General features: G+C 42.6%; 1 protein-coding gene across 7 annotated transcripts in view; it reads left to right on the top strand.

Moving 5' to 3' along the window:
• DENND1A (DENN domain containing 1A) overlaps nt 1-16,645 on the top strand; it is a 530,572-nt gene that overhangs the window by 366,596 nt on the left and 147,331 nt on the right. For all 7 annotated transcript variants that reach the window (XM_061433489.1, XM_061433487.1, XM_061433488.1 and 4 more), the window contains one exon: nt 14,688-14,813. In XM_061433489.1, the coding sequence (XP_061289473.1) occupies nt 14,688-14,813 (126 nt within the window). The remainder of the gene's footprint in view (nt 1-14,687; nt 14,814-16,645) is intronic.

Here is a 16,645-nt window from a genome sequence, read left to right as displayed (position 1 = left end):
TTACACGTTTATTACATGCAGCCATTTCTCCATTTGGATTGTCCCATTCCACATCAGTCTCAGGCCAGACATTTGGCTTTTATGAACACCTTTGTATACATCTAAATATGAACTATTGGTGATGATTGGAATCATTTGTTTAGTTTTCCTTTTTCCATCAGAGCTCAATGCAAATACAAGCCAACTTCCCTAAGCAATCTTCCATGTCTTGTAGTTTTCATTTTGTGAATTTCAATCCCTAGATTCAACTTTGAGCAGATAGCTGAGAATTCCAAATCTACATAATTTAGTGTGTCTATGGGCTGCCGTCTATGGGGTCGCACAGAGTCGGACACAACTGAAGCGACTTAGCAGCAGCAGCACACAGCTTTGAAAAGCAGGAATCTTGATGTTTCTACTGTGGTATGCTGATCTTTTGGGTCTCTGATAATGCTGGGGGCAAAAGTGTATTTTTGTGCATTTTTAATCACTATCATTCAATTTGAGGGAGTTGTTATGGGACATTCACATGTCTGGCTGAAAAACTGCTGATCTGTAGAATTAATTATAGTTAAATGGAAAGGTGACTTTTGCTCATGAAGAAAGTCAGTCTCTTAGTAAACATTTTTAGTTATGATTAACTTTAGTCTTCCTCCAAATACTTTTCATTAGAACCAGGCATGTGTCCTGATTCATTAGAAATAGAGTAACCACTTTATTTCTAATCTTCAGTCAATTTTGTTGTTGGAAGATGTTGGTTTGTATTTTTTTTTAATTGGTGAAGGATATGTTGTAAAAAAACATGTATTATAACTTTCCTTTTACAAGTGTGTATCTGTCTTTTCAAAGGTAACTTGCATTTGTATTTTGTGCCTTGTGTTTGCAAGAGAATGGTTCTTGGTTTATTCATGTTGACAACTGAAAAGCCTTAGACCTAATTAAAAGAATTTCCATGAGCACCTTTACTGAACCATTTCATTACGCAGCACTGCACAGATTGCGTTGTGAAACATGGTGATAGTTTAAATCTGACCTTTAAACCTAAACTGCCAGAAGTATGGGGGAGAAAACCCTTCTTTGAAAATACTCCATGGATACATACATACATAGGCATACATGCAGGCACACATTTGGATAGAGATAATCTTTTTATTGAATGACCACCTAATACTATAAATACACATTTACTTTGAGCTCAAATCTTATACCCTCTTTCAGTGTTCAGCTGCATTCATTGTGTGTGTATGTGTGTGTGGTGTGTTAAAACTAAATTGTTTTTTAAGGAAAACAAAGACAATTTCTTCTGCTTCAGGCAAAAAAAAAAAAAGGTGTTTGGAGGAAGATGAATATTACAAATAGACAAATGCAGAAATTTTTGCTGCTGGTGTTTCCATTTACAATGCTGAGGTATTAGGATTAACTGCGCAGGGAGGGGGCTGGAGTGCACTGTGAGCACATGACTGCTCCTGTGCTTTATTTGGCAGATAGTAGAAATGGGCCTTTTCGTTTTAAAATTGTACTTTTTTACTCCAAGAATGTCATCCTGAGGACTTGATAGTTTCTTCTCAGGCTGCTCAACAAAGCCATTATAGCTTGTAGTGAAGTAGCCACTCACATAATGAAAATTGATCTTTTTGTCTGTCAAAAAGCTGCTTAGAATTGTAATGCTTGCCTCTAACTTTCTGACTTAATACTTGGCCCATGAGATGTCAGGAGAGACAGGGGGAGCAGAAACCTGGGCCCCTGGGGTCATAGCCAGCCCCAGCTTGGAGCTCCACATAACTAGCACAGTCCCCACTCCCCCATGGAGAACCAGGCTCTTTGAGGGGAAAATGGGATGCAGAAGAAGCAATTAAAGCCAACCGAGGTCAAGGTACAACCATGTTCTCAAGCAAGAAACAGAAAAGCAAGGAATGAAAGGAAGCAATAATGGAGATATATTCAGCTGTGGAAAAAATAAACCAGTATTGTGGACAAATCTTATTTGCTTGTCTAAAAAATCCTGGCAGCAGTGAGAATTAATGGAATAGCACAGACTTTGGAGTAAGACACATTTGTACTTGACTTTGGCCTCTGCCCCTGGCTCTGTTGTCTGTGTGACTTGGAGCTAAGGTTCACTTTTCTCATCTGTATAGTGGGGATAACCATCCCCCTGGCCTTCTTGTTCTGAAATTTTAATGCAGTGCTGGGTATGAAAACACCTACCATGGCTTTTGGTACCTAGTAGAGTGCTTGATAAATACTAATTCTTATTCCTTTTTCCTGGTTTTCCCAGAAACTATTACTCAGAAAAAAGGGGAATGAGATTGCCTTTACACATCAAAACTTTTTACTTCAAACTTGCGACAAAAACTAAGGCACTAACAGATGTACCGTACCATTTTCAATGTCCACGTGAAGGCAGCAGAGGAGCCAATGTATGTGTGCCCCTGAGGATGGGAAAACAAGGAAATAATTCCCTCTCCCCTCTCCAGACCCACATGTTCCCCAGGAGATCTTATAACAAAGCCTTGATGTCTAGTTTATTCAGGAAAGGAAGAATCCATTTGCCTTAATCCTTAAGGGCTATTTTTTAAAGGGGAAGAGAAAGTAATTCTGTTGCCCCTCTTAAAGCTGATGATAGGTATCTGATTTGTCACAAAAAAAAAAAAAAACTTTAAACTCTAGTTCTGACACTGAGTGGTTAATGCAAGAAGTGGGGCCCCCTGCACAGGCTAACTTGAGTCAGACTTTGAGAAGAGCTGTATCTCTGCTTGCAGTGTTATGCCAGCACTGAGGGTGGCCATGGTCCTTGCCTCCCTAGAACCTCAGTCTTATGGAAGAGACAGACATTGATGGACTGTCACACAATGCATCGTTACATTGCTGTTTGTCTCTAAAGGAAAGGATACTTTTAGAGTATTTGACAAGGGAACCTTGATTTAATCTGAGAGAGTCAGACTGAGGCTGTGTTATTGAGCTAAGACTGGAAGGATGAGCAGGAGTTAATCTAGGCCCTGGGATGTCCAGTATGGTAGCTAATATTCACACGTGGCTATTTAAATTTAAATAGATTGAAATGAAATAAAATGCAGTTCCTCACGGAGCAGCTACATTTCAAGTGCTCCTTAGCAGCTATTATATTGGACAACACAGGTGGTGGATTATTTGTGGAAAGGCCTATTGCATGGTGCTGAATGCTAGGCCAGGGTGATGTTGGTGAGAACACTCCAGATAGAGGAGTTAGCTTATCCAAACATCCTGAGGTGTGAGAGGGGCCTGGGCGACTGGAGCCCAGTGGGGTGGCTGAAGCCATGGAGGGGGTGCAGGAGCCGCAGTTCTGAAAAAGGCTGGAGTCTTGCAGGCTCGACTTCAGTCTTTATCCTCAGAGCAGTGGGGAAGCTGCTGAAAGATCTGAAGTTGCCAGCACTGACAGAAAGAGGTGAATAGGAGTGTTTTAGAGGTGACAGGTAACTAGCATACCATCCTTACTGCCTCTAGCCCAACAAGTTGCAACCTAGTGATGAAGAAAGACACCTGTATTTGTTGAATGCTGATATGAATTGTAAGCATTGTCTTCATCACAGTGGGAAGGAAGATATGTCAGCTGCTGGTTATACAAAAAAGCCAAAGATGACTATACAGTCAGCAAAAACAAGACCAGGAGCTGACTGTAGCTCAAATCACGAACTCCTTCAGATCATGTGGTTCAGATCATGAACTCCTAATTGCCAAATCCAGACTTAAATTGAAGAAAGTAGGGAAAACCACTAGGCCATTCAAGTATGACCTAAATCGAATCCTTTATGATTATTCAATGGAAGTGACAAATAGATTCAAGGGATTAGATCTGATAGAGTGCCTGAAGAACTATGGGTGGAGGTTTGTGACATTGTACCGGAGGCAGTGATCAAGACCATTCCCAAGAAAAAGAAATGCAAAAAGGCAAAATGGTTGTCTGAAGAGGCCTTACAAATAGCTGAGAAAAGAAGAGAAGCTAAAGGCAAAGGAGAAAAGGAAAACTATACCCATCTGAGTGCAGAGTTCCAAAGACTAGCAAGGAGAGATAAGAAAGCCTTCCTAAGCAATCAATGCAAAGAAATAGAGGAAAACAATAGAATGGGAAAGACTAGAGATCTCTTCAAGAAAATTAGATACCAAGGGAACATTTCATGCAAAGATGGGCACAATAAAGGACAAAAACAGTATGGACCTAACAGAAGCAGAAGATTTTAAGAAGAGGTGGCAAGAATACACAGAAGAACTATACCAAAAAGATCTTCATGACCCAGATAACCACGATGATGTGATCACTCACCTAGAGCCAGACATCCTGGAATTCGAAGTCAAATGGGCCTTAGGAAGCATCACTATGAACAAAGCTAGTGGAGGTGATAGAATTCCAACTGTGCTATTTCAGTTCCAAAAAGATGATGCTATTAAAGTGCTGCACTCAATATGCCAGCAAATAATGGAAAACTCAGCAGTGGGCTTTCTGCTGAGGACTGGAAAAAGGAACTGGAAAAGGTCAGTTTTCGTTCCAGTCCCAAAGAAGGGCAATGCCAAAGAATATTCAAACTACCACACAATTGCATTCACTTCACATGCTAGCAAAGTAAAGCTCAAAATTCTCCAAGCCAGGTTTAAACAGTGCATGAACTGAGAACTCCCAGATGTTCAAGCTGGATTTAGAAAAGGCAGAGGCACCAGAGATCAAATTGCCAACATCCGTTGGATCATAGAAAAGGCAAGAGAATTCCAGAAAAATATCTGCTTCATTGACTATGCTAAAACCTTTGACTGTGTGGATCACAACAAACTGTGGAAAATTCTTCAAGGCATGGAAATCACCTTACCTGCCTCCTGAGAAACCTGCATGCAGGTCAATAAGAAACAGTTAGAAATGGACATGAAACAACAGCTTGGTTCAAAATTGGGAAAGGAGTACCTCAAGGCCATATATTGTCACCCTGCTTATTTAACTTATATGCAGAGTACATCATGCAAAATGCCAGCTGGATGAAGCACAAGCTGGAATCAAGATTGCCAGGAGAAATATGAATAACCTCAGGTATGCAGATGATACCACCCTTATGGCAGAAAGCAAAGAGGAACTAAAGAGCCTCTTATTGAAAGTGAAAGAGGAGAATGAAAAAGCGGGCTTAAAACTCAACATTCCAAAAACTGAGATCATGGCATCCGGTCTACTCAATTAATGGCGAATAGATGGGGAAACAATGGAAACAGTAACAGACTTTATTTTTTATGACTCCAAAATCACTGCAGATGGTGACTGCAGCCATGAAATTAAAAGATGCTTGCTCCTTGAAAGAAAAGCTATGACCAACCCAGACAGTGTATTAAAAATCAAAGACATTGTTTTGCCTACAAATGTCTGTATAGTCAAAGCTATGGTTTTTCCAGTAGTCATGTATGGTTGTGAGAGTTGGACCATAAAGAAGGCTGAACACCAAAGAACTGATGCTTTTGAAGTGCGGTGTTGGAGAAGTCTCTTGAGAATCCCTTGGACTGCAAGGAGATCAAACCTGTCAATCCTAAAGGAAATCAGTCCTGAATATTCATTAGAAGGACTGATGCTAAAGCTGAAGCTCCAATACTTTGGCCATCTGATGCGAAGAACCAACTCATTAGAAAAGACCCTGATGCTGGGAAAGATTGAAGGCAGGAGAAGAGGATGACAGAAGATGCGATGGTTGGATGGCATCACTGACACAATGGACATGAGTTTGAATAGGCTCCAGGAGTTGATGATAGACAGGGAAGCCTGGCGTGCTGCAGTCCTTGGGGTCCCAAAAAGTCGGACATGACTGAGCAACTGAACAGCAACAACAAATGATGATGATGATGATGATGATGAATTCAATGGGAGAACCCCCTCTGGAGTAGTATTAAGCTAACTTATGGCTGGCCTGGGGGTGCTTGACTACAATCTCATAGGAGCTGGGCCCTGGTCATGTGTAACTCTGTTCCCAGCATGAGATGTGCAAGCATCTTTTAATTTCTCCAGCATGGGGCCTGCAAAGATTAGGCATCAACCAAAGTAACAGACTAATGTGCCCTGAGAAAGAGCTATTTGGTCTGACAGAGAGAATTACAGAAAGTCAGCGGCTTTTTAATTTTTTTCTAATAGAAAAGTTTTGTTAGAGAATGACATAAAGTGTATCCAGGCTTAGGGACAGTTCTGAGGCCCCTGAAACTGAGCAAAAGATAATGTTGGAAACAGAGCTGGAGCCAGACCCATAGAAGGCTTTGAATATTGTGCTAAGGAATTTGGACTTTATATGTTAACACCATGGAGTCACTGAAAATTTTAGAGGGAGGGAGTGATATGTTCAGCTTCTCATTTTAGGTAATTCATAGCAAAGGATGGATTAGACCAGGAAGAAAACAGGGGAAGCGCCACCAGTTGAAAAGATTGATGCAGTAGTCCAGGTACTAACCAACCAAAGCCCAAAGCCAGGCAGTTTGCTGCGTCTGTTTTCCATTTGCATCTATCATATTTTAATCCTCACAATGTATGTGTTACAAATACCTCAATTTACAGCAAACGCACTGAAGCTCAGAAAGATTAAGAAAGTAGGGAAAGCTAATTTCTGATCTTAGGCATTTGTGACTCAAGCTCTACATCTACTGCCTGAGGAGTGCGCTAGGGATAGAGGACCAATGAAGCCAAGAGGCCCAGAGGTAGAGCCTGCAGTGACCAGAGCAAACAAAAGGGTGCAGGATGGGGTGGTCTGTGTTGCATATGTTCCTGGACGTGTGGCATGTGCAGTGCCGAGGATGACTGGTGCAGGTGTCCACTTTAATTGACTTAGTCACCAGAGCTTCATTTTCCTTGCAGTTTTGGTTGCAGTCTTAGTGATGGTCTTCTGCAAAAGGGAAGTGGATGAGTATCCACTTCTCCCCCAATCCTTCTCAGTCCAGACCAGTTCTTCCAATGATCAGTCACTGAAGAACGTAATCCTAGACTTTCCTCCAAGCAAGGAGGCTTAACCACTGGAAATGCCTTTCAAAATGTCGAAACACTCGTTCATCTGTTCTTTTATTTAGCAAAAAGTGCTGGATGATAACCCTGAGCCAAGTACTGCGGGAACACTGCTGGCCCTTTTAGGAACTCTAGTAGGAAAGGTGGTAGACACTGCAGTTCACGGACACATCACCTACCAGTCCAGGGGGCCCAGACAGGACGTCGTTAAGCCTGTCTTAGTGGTCAGGGAGGGCTTCACAAAGGAGGGGACATCTGGATTCCCGCTTTCCCTTAACCCAAGGCAATGTTTAATTTGACTGTTAAAGAGAAACACTTCATTTGAATTCTTCATTATAAAAGTAACATGCTTTTTTATAAAGGATAATCAAAGCAATCAAAAGTGCATCAAGTAGAAAGTGAAAGTATCTCCACATGGTTAGTTTGATCCTTGGCATTTTATATTCTTACTACCTGTATATAAACAGCCATATATAAAAATGACTTTATGTCTTTATATATATTTCTGAATGATTCATAGTATATGTATTGCTCTGTAACTTGTATTTTCCCCTCATTTGGGAGTAGTTTGTGAACATCTTTTCATGTTACTTCATAAAGTACTGCTACATTTCTTTTAGCAGCTATGTGGTATTTCGAGGATGTGGTATAATTTATTTAGTAGGTCCCATACTCCGGAGAAGGCAATGGCACCCCACTCCAGTACTCTTGCTTGGAAAATCCCATGGACAGAGGAGCCTGTTAGGCTGCAATCCATGGGGTTGCTAAGAGTTGGACACGACTGAGTGACTTTACTTTCACTTTTCACTTTCATGCATTGGAGAAGGAAATGGCAACCCAGTCCAGTGTTCTTGCCTGGAGAATCCCAGGGACGGGGGAACCTGGTGGGCTTCTTTCTATGGGGTCGCACAGAGTCGGACACGACTGACGTGACTTAGCATAGCATAGCATAGGCCCCTACTCATGGGTACTTACATGGTCTTTCAAAGAGTAAATAGATGCTCATGAGTGGGACAGAAAGGGACCAGGGACAGTTCCATCTGAGTTGTCAGCATGTGTTTGGGCTGGAGAGTAGTATATGCTTCTAGATAGCAATTCAGTGTAAGTCAAGTATCCGTTAAGTGGGGCCAAAGGAAGCAAGGCCATTTGAAGAAAGCGTCACAGACTGCTCTGAGGAGTTGGAATGTTTTTCTGCAAGTGGTGATGGCCAAGAGTGGGGGCACTGAAGGACTTTGACAGAAATCAGATTCATATGTTTCTGAGAATACTAGAACAGCTATGGATAGATGGCACTGAGGGAAAACTGAAGCCAGCCCATCTAGGAAACAACTCCACTGATCAGAGAGGATGGGCAGAGTGGAGCAGCGCAGGGCCAAGGTCATGGACACTGAGAGATTCTGAGTATATTGGGGGAGGAGGAGATAACATGTGGAGAATGGTTCTGGGAAAAGAAGGAGAAGAAAGGGATCTAACATCTGAATCTAGCCTGGGAGACTGGTTGGAGGATGCTGTGCTACCCAAGATGGGAGAAGAGGAGGAATGGGAGAGCTAAGAAGCTTACCAGTTCAATTCTGTACTCTCTTCCCTTTGTTTTCTGTCTCCCTCCTGATACCTCATTACCCCCACTGGCTTTTCTGTCCCCACCCCAGATTATGCCAGATGATCCCTGATGTTAATGATTTGACCAGCATCTGCAGGAGCACTCGGAGCAAGTTGGGTTTTAGACAACTGTGGGTTATTTAAGCTTCAGATTTTCCTTCCTCGCTTTTATTTAAAGGACAAAATGTTATCACCAGTTATCAGATGCGCATATACTTGAAGTTTCAAATTTTGAAGTGCTGACAAAAGCTTCTCCTTGTTTCAGGGTGAGGAGAGGTCTTCAGAAGTCTTGGCCTAAGTGGTCACAGGGGCACCGGGAACCCAGGACTGCTTGGCTGGTTTCAGAGCAGCTGGGGCTAGCGGGAAGGCACACACTCCTATTTGCTCAGTTACAATCAGCAACGACTTCTTTGTGCAAAATGGTAATGAGGCCATTAGGAGAGGCTCACCTGAAGTGCAGCCCTGTGAGTCCAAGGTAATTAAACACCTCCCGAATGAAAGGGAAAGGCCAGGGAAGGTTAAGTGAGGAATAATCTGCAGCACAGGTGGCCCAAGGGCTTTGAGGAGCCAAAAGAGTGACACCAGCTTGCACTATTTCAAAGGATGGAAATGTCACCCTCGTCCCTTAGAAAGGCAGAATTTTTATTATTTGGAGGGTGGGAAGTGGGCAATATTTTTAACATGTTAATAAAACATGTTTTTTTCTTATATTGCTATTTCAAGTTGGAGGCCCATGGCAGTCCACCGGGCACCAGGTGGCCAGTGCTGCTTCTTGTGGGCTCTCACCACATGAATGGGCTCTGGGACTCATGAGTCCCAGAATAGGGGTGGAAGGGGTGGGGGCGAGTCACGATAAACAGAATATTTACAACCAGGTGTGGAGATAGGCTCCAAGCTGCTTCCAGAGGAAAACTGATTTCCTTGGCCCACCTCTGCATGGAGATGCAGTGGCTACCCCATCAACACATGTTCCCATCCCTTTTGGCTTAGCCAAGAAGGAGATCACCCTGCCTACACACACTGGATTTTCGAAGCATGTGGTTTGCCCCTGAAGCAGCAGCACAGGGTTTCTTCCCCCAAGTACAGTAACACAGATTGTTTTTATCTTAAAAGATCTAGCAGTGTATTTTTGCCATTTGGTTTCTGGCCTCAAAATCTCTGCTGTCTGCACATAAAAGCTTATACATGAATGTTCACAGCAGCATTAATAATAGCCAAAAAATAGAAATGACCCAGATGTCCTTCAATTGATGGAGATGCATAAAATGTGCTCTTTCCATATGATGAAATATTATTCACCTGTGAAAAAGAATGAAGTACTAATAAGTGCCACAGTGTGGATGAAATATGTTTATAATGAGCACTAGGCTAAGTATGGAAAGAACACATTTTATGTTTCTCCATCAGCTGATCGGCATCTGCGTCATTTCTGTATATGCTTTTATGTGGAGACAGCAGAGATTTTGAGAAACAAACGTGGACAATGGACAATGGACTGGTTCAAAATTGGGAAAGGAGTACATCAAGGTTGTATGTTGTCACCCTGCTTATTTAACTTACATGCGGAGTACATCATGCAAAATGCTGGGCTGGGTGAATCACAAGCTGGAATCAAGATTGCCAGGAAAAATATCAACAACCTCAGATATGCAGATAATACCACTTTAATGGCAGAAAATGAAGAGGAACCAAAGAGCCTGTTGATGAAGGTGAAAGAAGAGAATGAGAAAGCTGGATTAAAACTCAGCATTCACAAAACTAAGATCATAGCATCTGGTCCTATCACTTCATGGCAAATAGCTGGGGAAAATGTGGAAATAGTGACAGACTTTATATTTTATGGCTCCAAAATCACTGCAGATGGTGATTGCAGCCACGAAATTAAAAGACACTTGCTCCTTGGAAGGAAAGCTATGACAAACATAGACAGTGTATTACAAAGCAGAGACATCACTCTGCTGACAAAGGTCCATATAGTCAGAGCTATGGTTTTTCCAGTAGTCATGTATGGATGTGAGAGTTGGACCATAAAGAAGGCCGAGTGCCAAATAACTGACGCTTTCAAACTGTAGTGTTGGAGAAGACTCTTGAGAGTCCCCTGGACTGCAAGGAGATCAAACCAGTCAATCCTAAAGGAAATTAAACCTGAAAATTCATTGGACGGTCTGATGCTAAAGCTCCAATACTGTGGCCACCTGTTGCAAAGAGCTGACTCATTGGCAAAACCCTGATGGTAGAAACGATTGAGGGCAAGAGGAGAGGAGGGCAACGAGATGAGATGATTGGATGCCATCACTGACTCAATGGACATGAGTTTGAGCAAATGAGTATGAGAGATAGTGAAGGACAGGGAAGCCTGATATGCTGCAGTTCATGGGGTAGCAAAGAGTCAGACACGACTTAGTGACTGACCAACAGCAACAACACTGCTAAGTGAAAGAAGCCAGTCACAAGAAGGACCGCATAGTATATGGTTCCATTTATATGGAATGTCCAAAAGAGGCAAATTCATGGAGACGAGATGTGGATCGGGGGTTATCTAGGACTGGGGTAAGGGAGAAGGGGACAAGAGGAGTGGGGAGTAAGAAGTGCCTACCAATAAGCTGGATTCTCTTTTTTGGGGTGATGAAAGTATTCTAGAATTTAGTAATGATAGTTGTACAACATTGTCACTGTACTTAAACTTCTGAATTATACATTTTCAATGAATGAATTTTATAATATGTAAAATATATCTTAATAAGCTATTACAAACCCCTTGTCAGAAGCCTGGGGCTTCTGACAAGAAATAATGTCCATGGAATGTTTCAAAAGTGAGTATAATCCATCCCAGATTCTTAATATTTTTATGTTCACAGGCACCTTTAGGAACCTGAATATAGCTATACAGCTTACACCCAGAAAAAAAATCATTACTCATTCATGTTAAAAAAAATTTTGTTGATAATTCATGGACCACCTGCATCTAATTTCCTATTTGACCTTAAAATTTTACCCTAGATCTTATCCATCAATAATGTCAGGCCGTTAGGTAGTCCTATATCTAAGTCCCATACAGATTCCTAAATTGCACTCTTGATATATCACCTGCACACTTAAAAACAGTTGTTAGCTTTACATTTATCTCAAAGTCAGGGGAAAATTCCTTAATGTATTCAATTCTTAACCCCAGCCCTTCCATCTATTCTCATTTTAAGCTATCTTCTCCACCTTCTCTCGACTGAAGCCACAGTTCTCCCTAGTCTCTGAACTCCTCTGCACTATAGTGTCTTTACAGATGCTGATCCCCAAGTTTGGTACACTGTTTCTTCCATTCTTTGTGAATTAACTGCTTCAGCTCATCCTTCAGATCTCAGTATAAGCCTGTTTCTCTCCACAAAGGCTTCCTTGACCTCCTTGGTGAGCTCTAGCACAGGCTCATCATGGTAGTAATATCACATGTATTGGTATTTTCCTCACAAGAGTATAAGTTTAAGTTTTTGCTGTCTGGTTTTGCTCACCATTGTATCACCATTGTTTCAAGGGTACCAAGTTGCCTGATTCCAGGGGCAATTTTCACATGGAACACAGTGTGAGTGGTGTGCCCAGAAGCTGTGCAGTATGGCATCCTGAGATGAATGGCTTATTGGAAACAGCCTGGGAGGGTTGATCTTGTCTCTGACTTTGAGGGTAACAACTGTCAGCTCACACAATCTTTCCTACATTGAGGATTCAGGAAAAATCTCTTTCAGTTCTCATCTTCAGTAAATTTTGTGTTTATTTGTACAACTGTTTTGACCCAAAGAATTCCACAGCTTCTCATGTTTTCCTTTTTGCTTTGACGGCTAGGAGGCTCAACTCAAATTTGAAGTCTACTTCTAGCTATTATGTAAGACCTGATGTTCAGTTCAGTTCGGTCACTCAGTTGTGTCCAACGCTTTGGAACCCCATGGACTGCAGCACGCCAGGCCTCCCTGTCCATCACCAACTCCCAGAGTTTGCTCAAACTCATGTCCGTCGAGTCAGGGATGCCATCCAACCATCTCATCCTCTGTCGTCCCCTTCTCCTCCTGCCTTCAATCTTTCCTAGCATCAGGGTCTTTTCACATGAGTCAGTTCTTCACATCAGGTGGCAAAGTATTAGAGTTTCAGCTTCATCATCAGTCCTTCCAATGAATATTGAGGACTGATTTCCTTTAGGCTTGACTGGTTGGATCTCCTTGCAGTCCAAGGGACTCTCAAGAGTCTTCTCCAACATCACAATTCAAAAGCATCAATTCTTTGGCACTCAGCTTTCTTTATGGTCCAACTCTCACATCCATACATAATTACTGGAAAAACCATAGCTTTGACTAGATGGACCTTTGTTGGTAAAGTAATGTCTCTCCTTTTTAATATGTTGTCTAGGATGGTCATAATTTTTCTTCCAAGGAGCAAGCATCTTTTAATTTTGTGGCTGTAGTCATCATCTGCAGTGATTTTGGAGCCATAAAAAATAAAGTCTGTCACTGTTTCCATTGTTTCCCCATCTATTTGCCATGAATTTATGGGCCAATGCTATGATCTTAGTTTTTTGAATGTTGAGTTTTAATCCAGTTTTTTCACTCTCCTCTTTCACTTTCATCAAGAGGCTCTTTAGTTCCTCTTTGCTTTCTGCCATAAAGGTGATGTCATCTGCATATCTGGGGTTATTGATATTTCTTCTAGAAATCTTAATTCCAACTTGTGATCATCCAACCTGGCATTTTGCATGATGTACTCTGCATATAAGTTAAATAAGCAGGATGACAATGTACAGCCTTGACGTACTCCTTTCACAATTTGGAACCAGCCCATTGTTCCATGTCCAGTTCTGTTGCTTCTTGATCTGCATACAGATTTCTCAGGAGCAGGTAATGTGGTCTGGTATTTCCATCTGTTTAAGAATTTTCCACAGTTTGAAAACATAAGACCTGATGGCTTATGTTTATATACTAAATCTATACCTGACTTATTCTTTTTCCATTGCCATGACTTTGTCTTTTTTATGTTAATCTGTTGCATGCATATCTATAAGATGTATAAGTGTGTTTCTGCACATCTATATAATGACTGTTCCTTTAGAGTATGAGTTTTATAATAATATATATTATATATACTTTATGGGGGCTTCCCTGGTGGCTCGGTTGGTAAAGAATCCACCTGCGATGTGGGAGACATGGATTTGACCCCTAGGTTGAGAAGATCCCCTAGAGGAGGGAATGGCAACTCACTCCAGTATTCTTGCCTGCAGAACTCCCATGGGCAAAGGAGGCCGGTGGGCTGTAGTCCATAGGGTTGCAAAGAGTCAGACACAACTGAGCAACTAAGCACACATCTTTATGGAGTGGGTTGTCGTACCCTCCTCAAAGGAATCTTCCCAGCCCAGGGATCGAACCCAGGTCTACCACATTGCAGACAGATTCTTTACCGACTGAGCCACCAGGAAGCCCAAGAATACTTCTTGAATACTACTGGAGTGTGTAGCCTGTCCTTCTCCAGGGGATCTTCCCGACCCAGGAATAGAACTGGGGTCTCCTGCATTGCAGGCAAATATAATTTATAATACATTTGATAAATATTTGGGGTATGAGGTATATAATAATATATACTGTATTATGTGTTATAAATAAGCCATTTATTTCTAATATTTGTAAGTAATCTAAAGAGGAAATAGAATTGGAACTAAAAAAATTTGTATAGTTTGGCCTCAGATTATAAGATTTCAATTCATAATTCCAACTTGACCACTTCTTTGGTTTGTTATTAGGCATGTAATCTAATCTCTCTGAGACTGTTAATACCCTTGTAAGATAGGAACAGAATCCCTTTTCTATAGGATTGTTGAAAGAATTAAGTACAGAAATTTATGTGAAAGCAATTACCTGACACATTAAAACTGCTTAGAAAGTGATTTTGTTTTTGTTTTTCTTAGATATGCACTAATAAGAGCAACATTTATTTACATTTCAAAAACCTGCCCTAATCCTGAATGTGTGTATGCTCTCCCAGCAGCCGAGGTGTCAGATCCACCCCCTCCCCAGGGTTTTCTAAAGCTCTGTGCGAGTGAGGGATAGCCATCGTCCTCCCACCCTGCCCTCAGCCTGTATCTCCTTTCTGTCATCAGATCTCTTCCTTGAAGAGCCGGCTGAAGAAGGTGTCCACGACAACTGGCGATGGTGTGGCCAGAGCCTTCCTCAAGGCCCAGGCCGCTTTCTTCGGCAGCTACCGAAACGCTCTGAAAATCGAGCCGGTGAGTAGCTTCTTGGCATGTCACAAGTCCATGTTTGGTCAGGGCCACAAGAAACTTGCTAGTCATCTTGCTGTTGAATTCACCAAAGGAGGTTGTGTGTGTGTGTTTGGTGGAGACGGAAAAGAGTGCTCCCCTCATGCTACCTCTTAGCACAAGGAAGCTGCGCTGCCCCGAGTGGAGGACTGTCTGCTCCTGTGGATGTTAGGACCCCTCCCTTCCCTGGACAGCAGCACCCTCTGCGGGTCACAGTGCTTAGCAGTGTACACATCTGCTCTAACTGAGAAGTCCTGGTAAGCCTGTGGGGTAGCAGTGATCATCTTCACTTGACAAATGGGGAAAGTGAGGCTCACAGAAACAATGACTTGCTAACCAGTGGAAGAGCCAGGTAGGTTGTCCCAAAGCCCATGCTTCCCTCTGTGCCTCACTGCCCTTTTCCTGCAAAGGAACCTCTTCTCCACACTTGAGAGAGCAGAGTACCCAGAGGCTCACTTCTTAGAGGTTCCCAGAGTGGTCTTGGTATACTGACTACTAAGTGTGCTGAGGACTGGGGAATGATGTCATCTGCCTCCAGAGCCTGTCAGCGTTTCAGAGCCTCTCTCTGTTGCCTCATCTGTGAGGTGATTAGTTATTGTGAGGATGGAAGACACCAGGTCAACCCTAAAACCAAAGAAACTATCAGCTCTCCCAACTTCAGTGAGAAGCTTTCATCAGATGCTTGATTATTCATAGCCTCTCGGCCAAGGAGAATGGAGAAATTGGCCCAGGGGCCTGCCTCACTGCATAGGAAAGGATGCTGGAGGGGACCTTGCTGATAGCCCTTTCCTCTCAGGACATGGGACTCCATCCTGAGCAGGAGGAGATGGCAACCACACCCAACCTAGTCAGAGTGGTTCTGAGGGACCTAGACAGACATTTTGTTAGATTAAATGACAAAAGATGAGTAGGTATCAGACAGTGCATTTCATGTGCAAACTCTGACGGTGAACCTTGACCATGATCCTCATAAGCCACAGTTATACCTGGATAAGTACTTTTTGACTGTTATGAATCCATCATGTGTGTAAGTGAAGCACAGAGTGATAGCAAGCACCCTTTAGCCAGGGTGCACACTCTGTGAAGTGGTTGGGGCAGTGGGTGCCCACGGAACAGCAGCCTCGAGCCACCTTGTTCTCATCTTCCATCCAGCACTAGGGCCCGACTTGCTCAGCTGTGTCACTGGACAGAAGGAATGCACTGCCTTTGCTTCTTAAGAGATACTTCCCTTAGGTCCTGAAAAGCCCTTCAGCTTAAAGCAAGTTTCTCATGTCCTGCTGTCTCCAAGACAGGTGGCTCGGATTCTTTGTCCTGACCTTGGGCCCAGCCAAACCAGTCAGGTTCAGTGCTGTTTTGAAAGCTGATAGAATTCAAGGAAAGTTCTGTTTTCTTCCCATCTTTAAAGTAAGAATAGGACAACTGGCCTGTCCTTATCTTAGGCTCCTGGGACTGATATTGACATGAAGTATTTACAGTCTTACAAAGATGTCATTGTTGTCATGAATACGTCTAGAGTCCAGAGACTGTTGATTCTGGTACATATTGCTGGGTATATAATCTGGGCACAAATTGCTCCTCCAGAGGAGTTTATGGTTGTATTTGTACTTACGTCTCTCAGATGGTAAAGCATCTCCTGCAATGTAGGAGACCTGGGTTCAATCCCTGGGTTGGGGAACTCCCCTGGAGAAGGAAATGGCAACCCACTCCAGTATTCTTGCCTGGAGAATTCCAAGTACAGAGGAGCCTGGCAGGCTGTAGTCCATGGGGTCACAAAGATTCAGACACGACTGAGCGAGTAA

Source organism: Bos javanicus, chromosome 11, assembly GCF_032452875.1.
Source record: "Bos javanicus breed banteng chromosome 11, ARS-OSU_banteng_1.0, whole genome shotgun sequence".
Classification (NCBI taxonomy): domain Eukaryota; kingdom Metazoa; phylum Chordata; class Mammalia; order Artiodactyla; family Bovidae; genus Bos; species Bos javanicus.
The sequence above is the reverse complement of the archived record's forward strand: the minus strand, read 5'-3'. Positions and strand labels throughout refer to the sequence as shown.